Below are 17,568 nucleotides of genomic sequence, written 5' to 3'. Positions count from 1 at the left end.
CTGCGTGTAGTTTTTCACACGTCACTACCATTAAGTGACAGTTCCACTGCCAGGATAGGCAGGTGGGAAAACAGAGTAAGCAGGTTCAACCTTTACCAATACAAAGCCTATGACCTAGATCACTTCACTAGTGTAAGCAAAGATTCTACTTTCTTTCCTTATGTTGTATCTTCATTTAAGAGCGGGTTCTTCGGGGCGCCTGGGTGGCTCAGTGGATTAAGCCTCTGCCTTCAGCTCAGGTCATGTTCTCAGTCCTGGGATCGAGCCCTGCATCGGGCTCCTTGCTCAGCAGAGAGCCTGCTTCCCCCTCTCTCACTCTGCCTGCCTCTCTGCTTGTGATCTCTGTCTGTCAAATATATAAATAAAATCTTTATTAAAAAAAAAAAAAAAGAGCGGGTTCTTCAAATTACTATTTTAATCCATTTTATTTCTACTAACTTCAGCACCTGTCCCTCTTTGTATACAACTGAGTCTTCCTTTTGAATAAAAGAGTACACATCTTTTTACATTTTTTTTAAAGATTTTATTTATTTACTTATTTGAGAAAAAGAAAGAGAGTCCAAGCAGGGAGAGGAGTGGGAGCAGGGGGAGAGAATCTCCAACAGATGCTACACTGAGCGTAGAACCAACATAAGGCTGGATCTCACAACCCTGAGATCACGACCTGAGCTGAAATAGAGTCATCAGCCACCCAGATGCCGCATCTACATTATTATTTCCCCATAAGAAAGATCTCTTTTGTCATTTTTCCCTGTTCACCCTTATTTCATTTTCTTTAATCCCTTATTAAGACTCTGCATGGAAACAGCTGAATAATGAATGACATCCATTATAATTCCTCACACATAACCTATACATATAGCAACTGTCCAAATCCTTTCTTCCACTATATCCTATTTAGAACAGGATGCTGCACTGAAAAGCAAAACCTTTGGACTGGAGAGAATTCTGACCTTCAGCTTCATTTCATTGTTCAAAATATAATGAATTTACGGGGCACCTGGGTGGCTCAGTGGGTTAAGGCCTCTGCTTTCGGCTCGGGTCATGATCCCAGGGTCCTGGGATTGATCCCCGAGTCGGGCTCTCTGCTCAGCCGGGAGCCTGCTTCACCCTCTCTCTCTGCCTGCCTCTCTGCCTGCTCATGATCTCTGTCAAATAAATAAATAAAATCTTTTAAAAATATATATATATATAAGATGAATTTATACTCTCTCTCTCTCTCTCTCTCTCACACACACACACACACACACACACTGCATCCACACAAAGAAACACATGTTACTCCACTATATACTGGACCTCCTCCAAATTTACAATTTCTAGGATCTGAAAGGCAATTTTTCTCATTTCTATTTCATTTCAAAATACTCTGGAACTGTGCTGTCTGTCCAGTGCAACAGCCACTGGCCACATTGTGGCTAATTAAATTAAAATTAAGATAAAAATTCAATATCTCAGTAGCACTAGCTACATTGTAAGTGCTCATACAACCAGTTGCCACTGTATTAAACAGCAAAGACAGAGAAAATTTCCATTACTACTAAAACTTTTTTTTTTAAGATTTTATTTATTTATTTGACAGACAGAGATCACAGGTAGGTAGAAAGGCTGGCAGAGAAAGAGGAAAGGAAGCAAGCTCCCTGCTGAGCAGAGAGCCCGATGTGGGTCTCAATCCCAGGACCCTGGGATCACGACCTGAGCCAAAAGAGGCCTTAACCCACTGAGCCACCCAGGCGCCCCTATTACTAAAACTTCTACTGGACAGCACAGCTCTGGAATATCAAGAATAAAGCTGTAGCTTTTTTCCCCCCTTAAAGTTGTAACTTTTTAAAGAGCCAGAAGGAGCATCACTTCTTTTTCAGAGGTGTTTTCTGGAAACATTTCTCAGGAAGAAGAAACCACCCCTTCCTTTGTACCCTGCACATTTTTCCACAACATCTATAATATCTAAAAGAAATCATAGACAGTCTCTCTTAACTAAACGATAGAGACTTGATTAATTTATCTTAATATTGTAAACAGCACAGAAAGGTACTCTGTTCATGAAGTTACCTGCTTGGTAGAACTGTATGACAGTCACAATGTTATTCATTCAACTTCTATCTCTCTAGTCAGATTCCCTTTGATTATCATAGTGGGCTAGACTAAACTGCCCTCCCACATTCAGTGCCTCTACAACCGAGGAAATCACTTACCTCTACTGAACTGGGGTCTGCCTCTATTTCTTTTTTTTTTAAGATTTTATTTATTTATTTATTTATTTATTAAGATTTTTTGTATTTATTTATTTGACAGATCACAAGTAGGCAGAGAGGCAGGCAGAGAGAAGAGAGGAAGAAGCAGGCTCCCTGCCAAGCAGAGAGCCCGATGCAGGGCTCGATCCCAGGACCCTGGGATCATGACCTGAGCCGAAGGCAGAGGCTTTAACCCACTGAGCCACCCAGGCGCCCCTTATTTATTTATTTGATGGACAAAGATCACAAGTAGGCAGAGAAGCAGGCAGAGAGAGAGGAGGAAGCAGGCTCCCTGCTGAGCAGAGAACCCCCCGCCCCCACCCATGTGGGGCTCAATCCCAGGACCTTGGGATCATGCCCTGAGCTGAAAGCAGAGGCTTAACCCACCGAGCCACCCAGGCGCCCTGCTTCTATTTCTTTACTCATTTTCTGATTTGTATTTTGTTCACACTAGATGATCTAACATCACACAGGGTGTATATCTATATATACACACACATACATATGTATATATATATATGCATATGTACATATATATATAAATAAGAAGTCAGAAAAAGTGATGTTGGTTCAGAGGGGGAATATTTACAAAGTAGTTGGATATAAAGTAAGCGATTCCCACATTTAGATCCAGGTTCTACATTAATATTCAATTATTCAATTAATTAAATATTCAATTAATATTCAATCCCCTAGGACTGACCCCTGAATTTCTGTGAAAGAATCTGGTAAGCCTCATTTTTTTTTAACCTAAATAAGAAATTTTCATTTGTTACTATTTTGACAAATCTGGCAACAGAAATGTCCTGAGTAATAAAACCCAGAGATGTTACATATGGAAACACATGGGTGAGTCCATGTCAATAAAAGTCAGTACACAATATTTTTAAGAATTTTACCCCACTTGGTTGACTCAGTCAGTGAAGCACGCAACTCCTGACCTCAGGGCTATGGGTTTAAGCCTCACACTGAGTTGCAGAAATTATGTAAAAATAAAATCTTAAAAAAAAAAAAAAGAATTTTACCTTAAGCGCCTCAAATGTAAGCAGGACATCATTTGTCTGTTTCAGGTCAATATAGAACATCATCAATTCCCGTGATCCAAGTTGCATGAATATGGGAAGTAACTGAAATGAAGACAAAAATAAATCTTAACACTGGCTTTATTTTTGCATATTTCCTATTCCATTATGAGGACAAAAGATTTTTAAAAATGAGGTATCTCTCCCTCCTTTAGAAAACATACACACTTTTATCAAAAAAGACCTGCATCAGAAGTGACCTAAGACTTTATCAATGGCATAAGACTTCACCAGTTTGGGGCAAAGACTCTTCCATGTTACAGTTAAAGCACATCAAAATATAAAATGCTACCATAAAATATCTCAGAAGTAAGCACAACAGTCCCAAAGTGTGAACAGTACTCTTTCCAATAAGCTCACCTCCTGATATTCTCCTAGGGGGGTCAGATACTGGAGAATAAGCCGCTGCTCAATAGCAGGAGTCATGGGATAAAGGGTATAATTGGTGCCAATCACCCAAGGTGACATTTCTGACCAGCTGCTATTAGACAGCTCAACAAACATGCGATCTGGATCAGATGTTGAGAAACCTAACTTCTGCTTGGCTTTCCTAAAATTCTCTCTGTCACCCTGTTTTGCTGCCTTATTTTTCCTCAATCCTCCTTCTTCGGGTTTGGCTGCTGAGTTCACTCTACTACTGGTCTTGTGGCCTGAATCAAGATGAAAGGAGATCTCCATGTCTCCAGAGGCCTCCTCTTGTTCACCATCCACTACATCTACAGCCATGTCACCATAGTCCATATCCACAGCTTCTTCATCCAGAGGCAAAAGAGGTTCAGAAGAGAGTTTTCGTGGGCTGGGACGCTTGCTTTCTTGCCGCAAAGCCACTTCCTGAAGCTGTAGCTCCCTCAGTCTGCGAAGTACTATTGCCACCTATCAACAGATATTGGAATAAAAGGCTTTATTTCTTCTGCATCTTAATTTAAATGATTAATAAATAAATCTTACTTCCATTTTAAGGACAACTAAATCCTCATGCAGTTACCCCAATATCTGGAAATGGTAAAGATCTGATCAATATTTTTATCTGATTTCTATAACTTTGTAAAATAAGGAATAGCTAAAAGTCTCATTCCTCATAAAATATCCCAAAAACCCAAACCACATTTGCACATTACACATCATTCACAACTGATCTATCTGGATCAAGCTACGCTGGACCATCAACACCTGAAGAGGCAGACACCAGACATATCCATGATTTTTTTAAAGTGACTCTGAAGTGTCTTTGAAAATAAAACATGAAGTATGTGGGATTTAAGAAACAAAACAGATAATCATAGGGGAAGAGAGGAAAAAATAAAACAAGATGATATCAGAGAGGGAACAGACCATAAGTGACCCTTAATCATAGGAAACAAACTGAGAGTTCCTGGAGGGGAGAGAGATGGGGGCATGGGGTAACTGAGTGATGGGACATTATGGAAGGGGGAAAAAAAGAGTTTATTTTACTTTATTTAAATTATACCCCAATAAACGTGACTAAAAAAATAAAAATAAAAAAAAAATGAACATTTCTCAAACTTGTACCTGTTGTAAACTGTATTGTTAGACACTGCCACCTATGTAGTTACATAATCTATTTTTCAAATTCACCGCTTTTTTGTTTTTTAAGTACTTATGTAGTACTTAATATGTAGTATTAGTTTAAAAAAAAAAAAAAGAGAGAGAGAGAGAAGTTACCTGTAATTTACTTTGAACTACATTAAAAAAAAAAACCGGAATGGTGGATGAATAAGAGGAAAAGTGGATGGATGGATGGATGGGTGGGTATACAGTAAGTATAGTAAAATGTCCACAAATAATTTAAGTGGTACGTATATAGCTGTTCTCTGTAAAATTCTGTTTTGCTGTATGTTTGAAAATTTTCATAATCCAAATGTTGGGAAAAGAAAGGGAATGGTACTTATTCTTTACCGAGTATAAACTATCGTGATCCTCGACAAGATGAAAAATGGTTATTTTCAAGTTAAAAAAAGTAAAATCAAAACTTGTAAAAAGTAATCTTGAAATGTTGAAATTATAGCTACACTCCAATACAAGGTAATGAATAAGATCTACCTATTTGAGTTCAGGTATAAAGAAAGAACTTGCAAACACTCTCCCATCTTATACAGAAACTAATCCTAACATAGTCCTTACCAGCTGTGAATTCTCATCCCTATAGTTGGCAGCAATATCTTGATTCTCCATAGCACCTCCTAGCAGTCCAGTAGAATATGTCCTCAATGGCTGATCAGCCTCTCGGGCCCATTTGAAAAGATTCTCAACAATTCCCTCCTATAGTAAAGGAAATGAAATAGTACAATTCAACAAAGACCATTTTCATATTTAAAGATAAAGCAAAGATTCTAGTCTTATGAAAAAATTTAATAAAATATTTCAGTGTTGCTCATAAGATTAAAAAATGCAAGTAAGCTAAGTGTCCAAGTGGTTTAGTTAAAACAGCTGTGCATTCGTGAAAAAGATTCCTAGTTAGCCATCAATAATCACATAATATAGTCCCACTTTAGATGTTTAAGACCCAAAATGTTCAATAATCAAGTAGGGAGCACTAAAAATTCTATGTCCTTCTTTGAAGTTCATAATGCACAATTAACATTATTAATGAGAAGTCATCCACCAAAAAGTACTTAACACTACATATCCCAAAATTATTTTTTTTAAGTTTTTTTTTTTTTATTTTTTTATTTGACAGAGAGAAATCACAAGTAGATGGAGAGGCAGGCAGAGAGAGAGAGAGAGAGAGGGAAGCAGGCTCCCTGCTGAGCAGAGAGCCCGATGCGGGACTCGATCCCAGGACTCCGAGATCAGGACCTGAGCCGAAGGCAGCGGCCTAACCCACTGAGCCACCCAGGCGCCCCCAAAATTATTTTTAATTAGTTGAGAAATAATACATACAAACATGTACAGTCCAAAGAAAATGAAAAGCACCCAAGATCTACCACTGAACTTGACAGAGACCTTCCATGCGTTCCTCCTTGTACCACCTGTATCCTCCCTCTCCAAAAGGTACCTACAGTTACTTAAATTTAACAATTTTCCTGTTAAACTTCTGTTACATGTTACATACTCTGAACTGTATAAACCACATGGTACCATAAGTATTTTTTTGCAACTTATTACTCAACATTATGCTTTTTACACTCACCTATAGTTACATGTAACTGTCACAAATAGCAATCAACATAAAATAGCCTTTACACATAACTTATAATTTCTCATAACAATCTGATATGATTGTGTAACTATTTGCAGAAGAGAAAACCAAATCACAGTAAGGTTAGGTAACATGAGTTGCAGAGCTGGGGTCTGATTGCTGGCAGTGTACCTCCAGATGTTCTTACTGCTATTTTGTTAGTTTAAGCAACTACAACTATTTTTGTACAAGCATGTCCCTAGGGTGGACATGTAGGATCAGAACTGCTAAATCACCATACTCAACTTTACCAGAGGGTGCTAGGCTATTTTCCAAAGTAACTGCAACAATTCACAATTCCACCAACAGTGAATTGTTCTTTTTTTCTACATCTTTACCAAAACTTGGCCACGGTCACAATTTTTATTTTCCATAATCCAGTGGGTATAAAAATAACACTGCAGGGGTACTTGGGTAGCTCAGTCGGTGAAGTGTCTGACTCTTGATTTCAGCTCAAGCCACAGTCTCGGGGTCATGAGATGAAGCCTCATGTTGGGCTCCATACTAGGTGTGGAGCCTGCTTCAGATTCTCTCTCTCCCTCACTCCCTCCCCCTATCGACCCCCATCCCCACTCATGTACTCTCTTAAAAAAAAGTGGGGGGGAGCACTGCATTTATTTGAATTTCCTCATTAATTAATAAGGTCATGCATATTTTTTATGCCTGCTGACCATTCAGGCTTCCACTGCTATGAAATACACATCTTTTACCAGTGTTTTATGATAAACACAAATTCTTAATTTTTATGTAATCAGACTTAACAATATTTTTTTTTAAACTTTGTGCATTTTGTATCTTACTTTTCTCTAGGGTCATGGAGTCATTATCCCATACATTTCTAAACATTTAATCTCTTTTCAAAAAAATTAACCCTGAAAAGTACATTTTGAGAAATTTGCTTTGAAATATTTGACATGAAGGGCACCTGGGTGGCTCAGTGGGTTAAGCCTCTGCCTTCAGCTCGGGTCATGATCTCAGGGTCCTGGGATCGAGCCCCACATCAGGCTCTCTGCTCGGCAGGGAGCCTGCTTCCCCTTCTCTCTGCCTGCTTCTCTGCCTACTTGAGATCTCTCTAATAAAATATTTGACATGAAAATATATTTAACATATATTATTATTATACATTATATTCTATATTCTTATATATTATATTTCTATTAAAATATATTTAATAGCCTTTTATTTCCCCTCTTCCCAAACAGTCTAAGAACCTTAAAATACGAACTTCAATGAGCTCCTATCTATATGTTGCCCAGAATTTTTGTCCTCGCTTTTGTTTATTTGGTCAATACTTCTATGTTTACAAAGGTACTCTGAAGACAGTTTCTTCTATTACCCGGCTTCTATTACTGTTGTATCAGAGTTTGCTCTGTTTGATTATTTGTAGGAATCTTTTTTACACTGGTTGCTTTCAAGATCTCCTCCATCTTTGGTATTTCTTTTGGCCTTCCTGAATCTTGAGTGGACATGTGTTTCATTAATTTGTAAAAGTCTAGCCTCAACTCCCTGAATACTGCCTTTCCCTTTTCTTTTCTATTCTCTCCTCCTAAAACTCCTTTTAGATATACTTTGAACTTTCTAATTCTAATCTCTATATTTCAACTTCTTTCCTATTCTTCAGCTCTTATTTCTAGGGGCTTTATTATTGGCTATCCTATCAAATCTCCCAGTTCACTAATTCTATCTTTAGCTGTGTCTAAACTTAACTCTAACTCATCTACTAAGTTTTTAAATTCAAGAACTCTAATTTTTATATCCAGTTCTTCTCTGGTTCCTTTCCCAAATGGCCATTCTTCCCCATAATCTTGGACTTTAAGAGTTCTGATACTTGGGGCATTTGGGTGGCTCAGTCTGTTAAGTATCTACCTTCAGATAAGGTCATGATACCAAAGTCCTGGGATCAAGCCTGCTCAGCAGGGAGCCTGCTTCTCCCTCTCCCCTTGCCCCCAACTTGTGCTTGCTCTCTCTCTAATAAATAAATAAAATATTTTTTTAAAAAGTTCTGATTCTTCTACATCCAATAATTTTAAACCTTATCAAACCATTCTTAAGTGTACAATTCATTGGGATTAAGTACATTCACAATGTTACATAACCATCACCACTACATATTTCCACAACTTATTATCCCAAACAGAAACTCTGTACCCCTACTTTCAATAATGGACAGAACAACCAAACAAAAGATCAGTACAGAAACAGAAGAGTTAAACACTATAAACCAATTAGACCAAATAGAAATATTGAGAATCCTCAATCCAGCAAGACCAAATACACATTCTTAAGTAAACATGGAACATTTTCCAAGATAGACCATGTCAGGCAATACCATGGTTAATAAATTAAAAAAGAATAAACTCTTATAAAGAATTTTCTCAGGGCACCTGGGTAGCTCAGTTGGTTGGGCGTCTACCTTTGGCTCAGGTCATGCTCTCAAGAGTTCCAGGATCAAACCCCACACTGGGCTCCCAGCCAACAGAGAGCCTGCTTCTCTCTCTGCCCCTCACCCCACTCATGCTCTCTTTCTCTCAAATAAATGAAGTAAAAAATCTTTAAAAATTTTTTCTCCAGGGGCGCCTGGGTGGCTCAGTGGGTTAAGCTGCTGCCTTCGGCTCATGGCATGATCTCAGGGTCTGGGATAGAGTCCCGCATCGGGCTCTCTGCTCAGCAGGGAGCCTGCTTTCCTCTCTCTCTCTCTGCCTGCCTCTCAGCCTACTTGTGATCTCTCTCTGTCAAATAAATAAATAAAATCTTAAAAAAAATTTTTTTTCTCCAATCATAATGGAATGAAATAAGAAATCAACAACCCAAGGGAAAATGGACAAGTCATATGTGGAAATTAACAAACTTTTAAACAACCAAGGGGTCAAAGAAGAAATCACACAGAAATTAGAAAATTCCTTGCAATAAATGAAAAGAAAAACACAACATACCAAAATTTATGTCATGTAGCAAAAGTGGTGTTTTTAAGGAACAAGAAAAAGAGCAAATGAAACTCAAAGCTAGTAGAAGTAAGGCAATAATAAAGATTAGAGTGGAGACAAGTAGAACAGCAAATAGGAAAAAAAAAAAAGAAAAGAAAGAAAATGAAACCAAATGTAACTAATAAACCTTTAACTAGACCAAAAAAAAAAGACAGAAGACATTATTACCAATTTAGCATAAATTAAAAAGATTATAAAATACTATTAACTACTATACACCAACAAAATTAGTAATATAGATAAAATAATAAAATGAACAAATTCCTAGAAACACAACCAACCAGAACTGATTGATAAAGAAATAGAAAAATTGAATAGACCTATGAGTAGTAAGGAGATTCAATCAGTCATCAAAAACTTCCCAAGACAGAAAAACTCAGGACCAGATAGAATCACTGGTGAATTCTACACAAAAAATATTTTTGTGTATCAAATGAATTAATATTTTTTCTCAAACTCTTCCAAAAAATTAGTAAGGGAACACTTCAAATTCATTCGATAAAGCCAAAATATTGTCCTGATACCAAAACCCTACAAGGTAACTACAGATCAATATCCCCTATGAATAGTGATGCACAAAACCTCCATAAAATCCAGCAAACTGAATTCAGCAGCATAGAAAGGATTATACACCATGACCAATGGATTTATCCAGGAATGAAATATGGTTCAACATAAAAAAATCAACATAGTACACTAATAAAATTAGTGTGAAATCACTGTGAATAGAAAACCATCTGACCATATCAAATGATAACAACAACAACAAAAAGAATCTACTAAAAATCAACACACTTTCATTAAAAAGTACTTAATAAATTAGGAATAGAAGGAAACTTTCTAAGCATCATGAAAGGTAAGAAAAACCCACCCACACCCATCATCATACTCAACAGTCGAACACTGACAGGCTTTTTCCCCTAAGACCAAGAAAAAGACAAAGGTGTCTGCTTTCACCACTTCTATTGAACACAATACTGTAAGTTCTAGTCAGAAGAGGCCAAGAAAAAGAAATTAAAGGCATTAATGTTGGAAAAGAAGAAATAAAATTATCTGTTAACAGCCAACATGATCTTATACATAGAAAACTCCTTAAGATTCCACAATGTTAGAGCTAATAAATGAATTCAGCAAAAAGTTACAGCATACAAAATCAGTTTTATTCCTACACACTAGTGATGAAAAAGCCAAAAAGGAAATACATCCAATCATTTAAAAAATAGTTGCTTTCTAATATCTTTCAGATAGCTATTCTATTTAATTCTCTTCTTTACTGTATTGTTAACTCCTAATCATGGAGAACTAACTGCTGGTGTGCTTTGTAATGTTTTCGAGAACTCATTTCACCTGGAAATTGCTTTTTCTAGGAGAATCCCTGGTAACCTGGATTATGAGAGCTTCCCCCCAGAGTGATTTTACATTTGCTTTTGCCACTCAAGGAATATCACAAAGTATTTTGCTGTTGATTTTTTGGCTTTGGGGTTCCTAATCATATGGTAGAAATCTCAAACATGTACCCAAAAAAAGTCATGCCCACAGTTTCTCAGAGATTTATCCACCCCTACCCCTTAGTGTGGGGTCAGAAATTGAGAAACCTGTCATCTCCCCAAGGCGGTAAGGGGGTATTTCTCTTTTGCACTGTTTCAGTGAGGGTCCTTTGGGATACCAGTCTTATGCAGGGATCAAGGATCCCCGTTCCAACTCTTCAACCAAGGTTTTGTATCCTATCCTCAATTATCACTTTGTTTTTACAATTACCTCTTCATTTCTGGCACACAGGGATTTCTAAAAGTTTATTCAATTTACCCAGAATTCATATGTGCATGCCACAGGAAAGCTGACCGGTTGTCCTGGCTGGTCAGTAAGATAAATCTGGGTCTCCTCCTCCCATCTCTCTTGAAACCAGTTTTTTCTCTCTGCCTCTGAAAAACCTATATTCACGGTTTTCTTCCCACCTCTCATGGAATTCTTTGAGGATTAGTATACGATACAAAACAAATGCTTAAGCACAGGGCACACACTCAATAAACGGTAGGCATTCGCCTAAGTGACTTTTTTCATAAAGTACCTATTAACATTTTAGAGAAGGGTGCCTGGGTGGCTCAGTCGTTAAGCGTCTGCCTTCAGCTCAGGTCACAATCCCAGGGACCTAGGATGGAAGCCCAAATGGGGCTCCTTGCTCAGTGGGAAGCCTATTTCTTCCTCTCCCACTCCCCCTGCTTGTGTTCCCTCTCTCTCTGTGTGTCTCTCTTTGTCAAATACATAAGTAAAAAATCTTTAAAAAAATTTTTAGAGGAATCAATGTTGCAGAGTTAAAATCTGGGAAACACTCAGAGATGATACTTTGAGACCTCGTTCTGATTTTATCCCTCCCACCACCAACATTTTAAGACAACCTCAAAGAGGAAAATGTTAAAGCAATACTCAAAAAATAACCCCAAAGGTCCTGATCTGACTGGATTAGTAGCATACACTGACAAACTTAACAATATGAAAAACCTAGTACACAAACAATATTAAAGTACCCAGTTCTGAAGAAAGCTATAAAAATAATTGTAAACAAAAATAAAATTTAAAGCTATTTGATTATTTCTATTGCTTTAAAAAGTTAAAAAATCAACTTTTTTAAATAGTGGCTGGGGTGCCTGGGTGGCTCAGTTGGTTAAGCGACTGCCTTTGGCTCAGGTCATGATCCTGGAGTCCTGGGATCGAGTCCCGCATCAGGCTCACTGCTCAGCAGGGAGTCTCCTTCTCCCTCTGATCCTCCCCTTCTCATGCTCTTCCTCTCATTCTCTCTCTCTCAAATAAATAAATAAAATATTTTTAAAAATAAATAAAATAAAATAAAGTGGCTAGAAGTAATAAAATCAATTTAATAACTTGCAACCACCTCTAAAATAAAAAGGAAATGAAACAGAAAATATAAAAAGGAAATGAAATAGAAAATATCAGAATGTACTGCATAAAGAGTAAGCAATGCTCGAGAAACTTCTTTTTCATACATATATGTAATGGGCTGCATGTAAAAACATTATGTTTCACAAAGTTTGAGAAACACTATATAATGAGATGTTTTTTAAAGAAGTAAAATATTGATTCACACCAAAAACTTGCATAGAATACTTATGAAGGATAAAGATCATCATGTAATCCAACAGGAAAGTCTCAAAATGTCAAAAAAGATTGTAATCTGTGTTCTAGGACACTGGATTCAAGGTTATGTTATTTCCTATCTAATTTTCCGTAATAATTCACTTCTCCCAAAAGAAATTAGTTATTAATAAAACTGTTGGGGTGCCTGGGTGGCTCATTCAGTTGGGCTCTTTATTTCAGCTCAGGTAATGATCTCAGGGTTGTGAGATCAAGCCCTGCATCAGGCTCCATGCTAGGCATGGAGCCTGCCTGAGATTCTTTCTCTCCATCCTCCCCTTTCCTCTTCCTCCCCGTCTCTAAGAAAAAAAAAGAAAAGAAAAGAAAGAAACAAAGCTGTTCTTAAACTGCAGAAAGCTTTATTCAAAACATCCATTAGTGTTTCTGACATCCAAAGGGTATTCACTTAATTCTAAATACATAATGATGAAACTATAAAGAACCAGAGTTGATTTTCCTACAATGACAACCAGGAAACTTTCACAAAGAAGAGTAAAATCATCTGTAATCTTCTACAAATCTTGTATAAACAAATACACTGCTACAAATGCTTCACTTTCATCCCGGTTTTCAAAAGAATTCATATTAAAATGTTTCTCACAAGCATATAGATATTTTTGGTCTCCCACAATGATAAACTAACTGGAGATTTTTTAATTTAGTCTGTATACAATACTGCAAATTATATATACTGCATACAATACTGAAAATTATAGCATTAATTACATAATGTTATTTTCTAAAAGACTTCTTGTGATACAATTCTGTAATAAAACTTTAAAAGTTAAATGAAAATTTATTTCTAGATCTTTCATTTGGCTTATATATTTAACTATATTAAGACTTCCAGACTGTTTCAGAAAATTAAGTTTTAGTATCTTTGGAAAAAAAAAGAAAGCCACGTACAAATTCTTAATGCTGAAAACAAAACACCCATATTACTTCTAAAAATAGATCAACTAATCTTTGACGTTTAAAGTATATATACACACACAGTCACTATCAAATTATCACTTTCTGGTCTTCATAGTAGTTACCCTTATTTGAAACTATCAGTTTATTTGTGTCTGCCTTCCCAAATATGTGAATGTAAGCTCCCATCTTGCTAACAAAAGCTCCCATCTTGCTAACAAAATATTACCAACACCTAGCATAAAACACAGCACAAAACACGTCTTCAAATATTAACTAAATATAAAATACCAACCAGAAGAAAAGAAAATAAAAAATAAATACCATCAAGACGATGGGCTTCCTCAGAGCAGAAATTCCTTCCTCACTAAGGAAGACAACTCATCAAGAATACGAGTTTGAGTAAGATCATAAAACCATTCTAAAAACATATGATCTTAAGATTTTAAGATATACTATAGCACCTAAGCAGCACAAAAAGTTATTCTTAAATTTTTCTTATTGCTTATCTTTATTTCTTACATTTCTACAACATATGACTATTAGAAAAATCTATAATTACCTTAACAAAGACAAATCAAACAGATCAACCTTCAATTTAAAAATAAAATGATGACTTTTCTTTTTATTAAATACCTTTTCTTGAAAGACAACAGCAGTTTCCAGCCCTGGCATGATGTCAAGTAGGAGTCTACAAGCTGCAGTGTTTAAAGGGGGCTCTCGGCTTGTCATCACATATGCGTTCACCAGCTATAAAAAAACGGAGGAATACTTCTATTCATCTGAAATTCAACCCAGTCAAATTAATGAAGTCTAATAAACCCTTAATAAATTCCCATCACTCACCTCAGGGGTATTAAGAACCAATGATTACTAACTAAACCTTTATTATAAACGGGTACAATCCTTCTGAGCCATGATGGGATCATATATGATTTCTTTTGTATCTTTAAAATCAAATCCCCCCAAAACAACATATCAGCAACAACAGAATTAAAGCTTAAAGAGTATCAAGAAGAAATCACTCCCTATTTTTTTTTTACCCTTTATTCTTACATACACTTTTTCAGAAGGATAAGGCAGGATTCTTGGCAATGGTTAATGTAAACTTGAATTTCATACTTACACTATAAATACATTTAATATTACACATAAATTGTAAGTAAACATATTAATAAACTTTAATTTTAGCATTCAAATACTACTCAGTCTCAACTACTAAGTGGCACTGTGTTCTGTGTTGGGTATACATCAGTGAATAAGACGCAGTCCCACCATCAAAGGGTTCATAATCCAACAGAGGTGACAGCTGGAAAAACAAATATCATTGAGTAAAGGATGCTATAGAAGCCTGTAGGAGGCCACAAAACTCCTGCAGAAGAATCAGAGAAGACTTTAGAAGGGAAGGGATTCTAAGCCAGAATGTAAATGACAAGTAGGAGTAGCAGAGGTATAGTAGGGACAAGAGGAGAGCCAAAGGGCAAGCACTTAAAATTGAGAGGACAAAGGCCAGAGAGAGATTGGGTTTATACTTCAAACCTAGGAATTTAAAATTTATCTTGAGAGCAATGGGAAACCACTAATGGACTGTAACCAAAAGGGTGCCATCATTTTTAGCATTTTAGAAATTTTTTTCTGGACTATAGAGTGAATAGGTTGGAGGAGAACAAGACAAGATGATAAATCAGTTAAGAGGCGACTATAATAGCCGAGAGAGATGGCAGTGGCTAAACTAAGGTCTGGCAAAAAGGGCGGAAAGAAGTGGAGGGATTTGTAAAGGTTAATGGAATGGGAATAAGACCTGTAAGTTCACTGAATAAGAGAGCTTGGAAAAATAAAGGATAACTTCTAGCTAGGAAGACAAGGACATCACTACTGAGCTAGAGAATAAGAGAAACAAATAATAGAGCAAACAATTAGACAGTTCAAGGTGACTGTGGAGGATATCCAAGTGGAAATACCTAGAAGGCAGTTGTAAATGATCTGAGGTACAAAAGAGACAACAGTAACTGAGAAATAAATCCAGGAGTTAATATAATATAGACAAAAATAATAGCTAATACTTACTGAGCCCTCATCTACCAGGTTCTTTCTGTGTTAAGCACTTTTCACAATTAATTTCAAAGATTATAAAAACATTTTACAGATAAGAACTATCATCCCTATTTTATAGATAAAGAAAATAAAGCTTGTAGAAAATGAAGGTTGTTAGAGGCTTAAGTTGCCTCAAGATCAATGGAGCTGCATTTAAACCCAAAACATGGACCCCAAAACCTACACTCTTAAGCATCATGCACTCCGGCCTCCAAAAACAAAGCTAACAGCTACAACTTACTGAATAATTATTGTGTTAAAGGAACTGTGTACACTGGGTGTATTTTCCCCGCTCATTTACTTCTCAACAGCCCAGAGTTAGGGAAGGTATCTTTCTCTCCCTTCACATACCCAATGCACACACCACAGTGTTGATGCAGAATCATGCCTCATTTATCACTCTTAGTTTTCTATTCAGAAACCCAAGAAAATGTCTATATTCCCAAACTTAAAATTATTCTTGCCCAGGGATGAACACAGATGCCTTGTGAGTCCTAGTCAATATTCAACTGAACAAAATAGGCACCAAAAAGAAAACACCTTGGCTAAAACTAGGATTTTGGTAAGAAAGAAATCCAGAATGCATATCTCACTGAACTAATACCAAACTAAAAAAAAATCTACACAATCTATTCCCAATCCTGTCAAGACCTTAGGAGAAAGTAAACTATTTACATACGATAAAGGTATGGCATCTGCTAATGATAATCTCTGGAGAAAAGTAAGAAGCAAACCTACTGCATTCATGAAATCATCATTCTTGAAGAGTATTCTCAGCAAGTGGCCCAGCATACACTCTGGATCAGCTCGACCTACCAAAAAGAAGAGGGGAGGAACAAACAAGGAATAAGTAAATCATCCCAGTTAAGCAAGTTAAACCTCTGGAAAGGCACCTGGGTTGTTACAAGTACTATTAAAATGCTACAAAAATAAATGGAAACAAAGAAAAGATTCTTTTGATGAATTAGATTTCATAAGAAACATACTCTAAAATTAAAAGTGACAATATAAAAACTCGAGACACTGCTCTCTAACTTCCCCATCACCCAGCACAATGCCTACACAGCAATGCTAAATTAAATAAATGTGCACTAGACCCACCCCAGCATCACTAAGAGTACACAAGATCTAAAAAAGAATCATAAAGGAGACTTAAGAGAAAGAACAACTCTGATTTCCAAGCCAGAATAAGGTAGGAAGCAAAACATCTTTTGATGGGTGGTCTAGAGGAGGTAAGACTCCAAGTCCAACCTTCCTTTCAACTATAAAGCCAACAATACCAGAGATGCATCCTCAAACCTGGAATGATAACTGAGGTTGTAGGGGCAGGGCTCAGGAGAGGAATTCCACTAAAACCAATCACCAACTCTAAAGATACAGTACCCTTGGACATCTTAACTTTCCAAGTTCCTGGGGAAAGAAAGGCCAGAAACCTAGAATCTACTCAACACACAGCCTACAGGTAAAGGAATTACTTAATGATTGGGACAATTATTGGTTTTTAAAACAGATACCATCTACTTTAATCTTCCTGTAAGTTCATTAGAGTGGCAAATTTAGTCAAGGATACAATTTAGGATGAAGGAAAGATGTGAGCTACTGATTCGAAGTTTCTACTAAGCTGTAATTAATATTCCAAAGTAAATCACAAAAAGAGAAGTTGCAGAATGCTATCATAAAAACTAGATGAGGACCACAGATAACCTAACTTTCTCTGTTTATAAATGATGAACCTGACACCCTCATTTTTATTTAAAGAAATTATGCCTAATGGCAAACATCACTTAACATAAGAGGTAGGGAGGAAAAAACAGTCTTTAAATTTCCTGCTGAAAAAAAGTGTATCATTCTGTTTCTCCCTTTTTCCTCATTACCACTGCATCCCTTCCAAGGCTTTTCCAAGGTCATTAAGC

At 36.7% G+C, this 17,568-nt stretch overlaps 1 protein-coding gene across 4 annotated transcripts in view; it reads right to left on the bottom strand.

Annotated features, from left to right (window-relative positions):
• Positions 1-17,568, bottom strand: part of DCAF1 (DDB1 and CUL4 associated factor 1) — an 82,951-nt gene that overhangs the window by 41,995 nt on the left and 23,388 nt on the right. For 3 of the 4 annotated variants that reach the window (XM_082702151.1, XM_082702150.1, XM_082702152.1), the window contains 5 exons: positions 16,394-16,467; positions 14,198-14,311; positions 5,459-5,596; positions 3,677-4,189; positions 3,260-3,361 (listed from right to left, as the gene is read on the bottom strand). In XM_082702151.1, coding sequence (XP_082558277.1) covers positions 3,260-3,361; positions 3,677-4,189; positions 5,459-5,596; positions 14,198-14,311; positions 16,394-16,467 — 941 coding nt within the window. The remainder of the gene's footprint in view (positions 1-3,259; positions 3,362-3,676; positions 4,190-5,458; positions 5,597-14,197; positions 14,312-16,393; positions 16,468-17,568) is intronic. The other variant, XM_082702153.1, reaches the window with a different exon arrangement.

Source organism: Mustela nivalis (genome assembly GCF_964662115.1).
Source record: "Mustela nivalis genome assembly, chromosome: 1".
Taxonomy (NCBI): Eukaryota; Metazoa; Chordata; class Mammalia; order Carnivora; family Mustelidae; genus Mustela; species Mustela nivalis.
The sequence above is the reverse complement of the archived record's forward strand: the minus strand, read 5'-3'. Positions and strand labels throughout refer to the sequence as shown.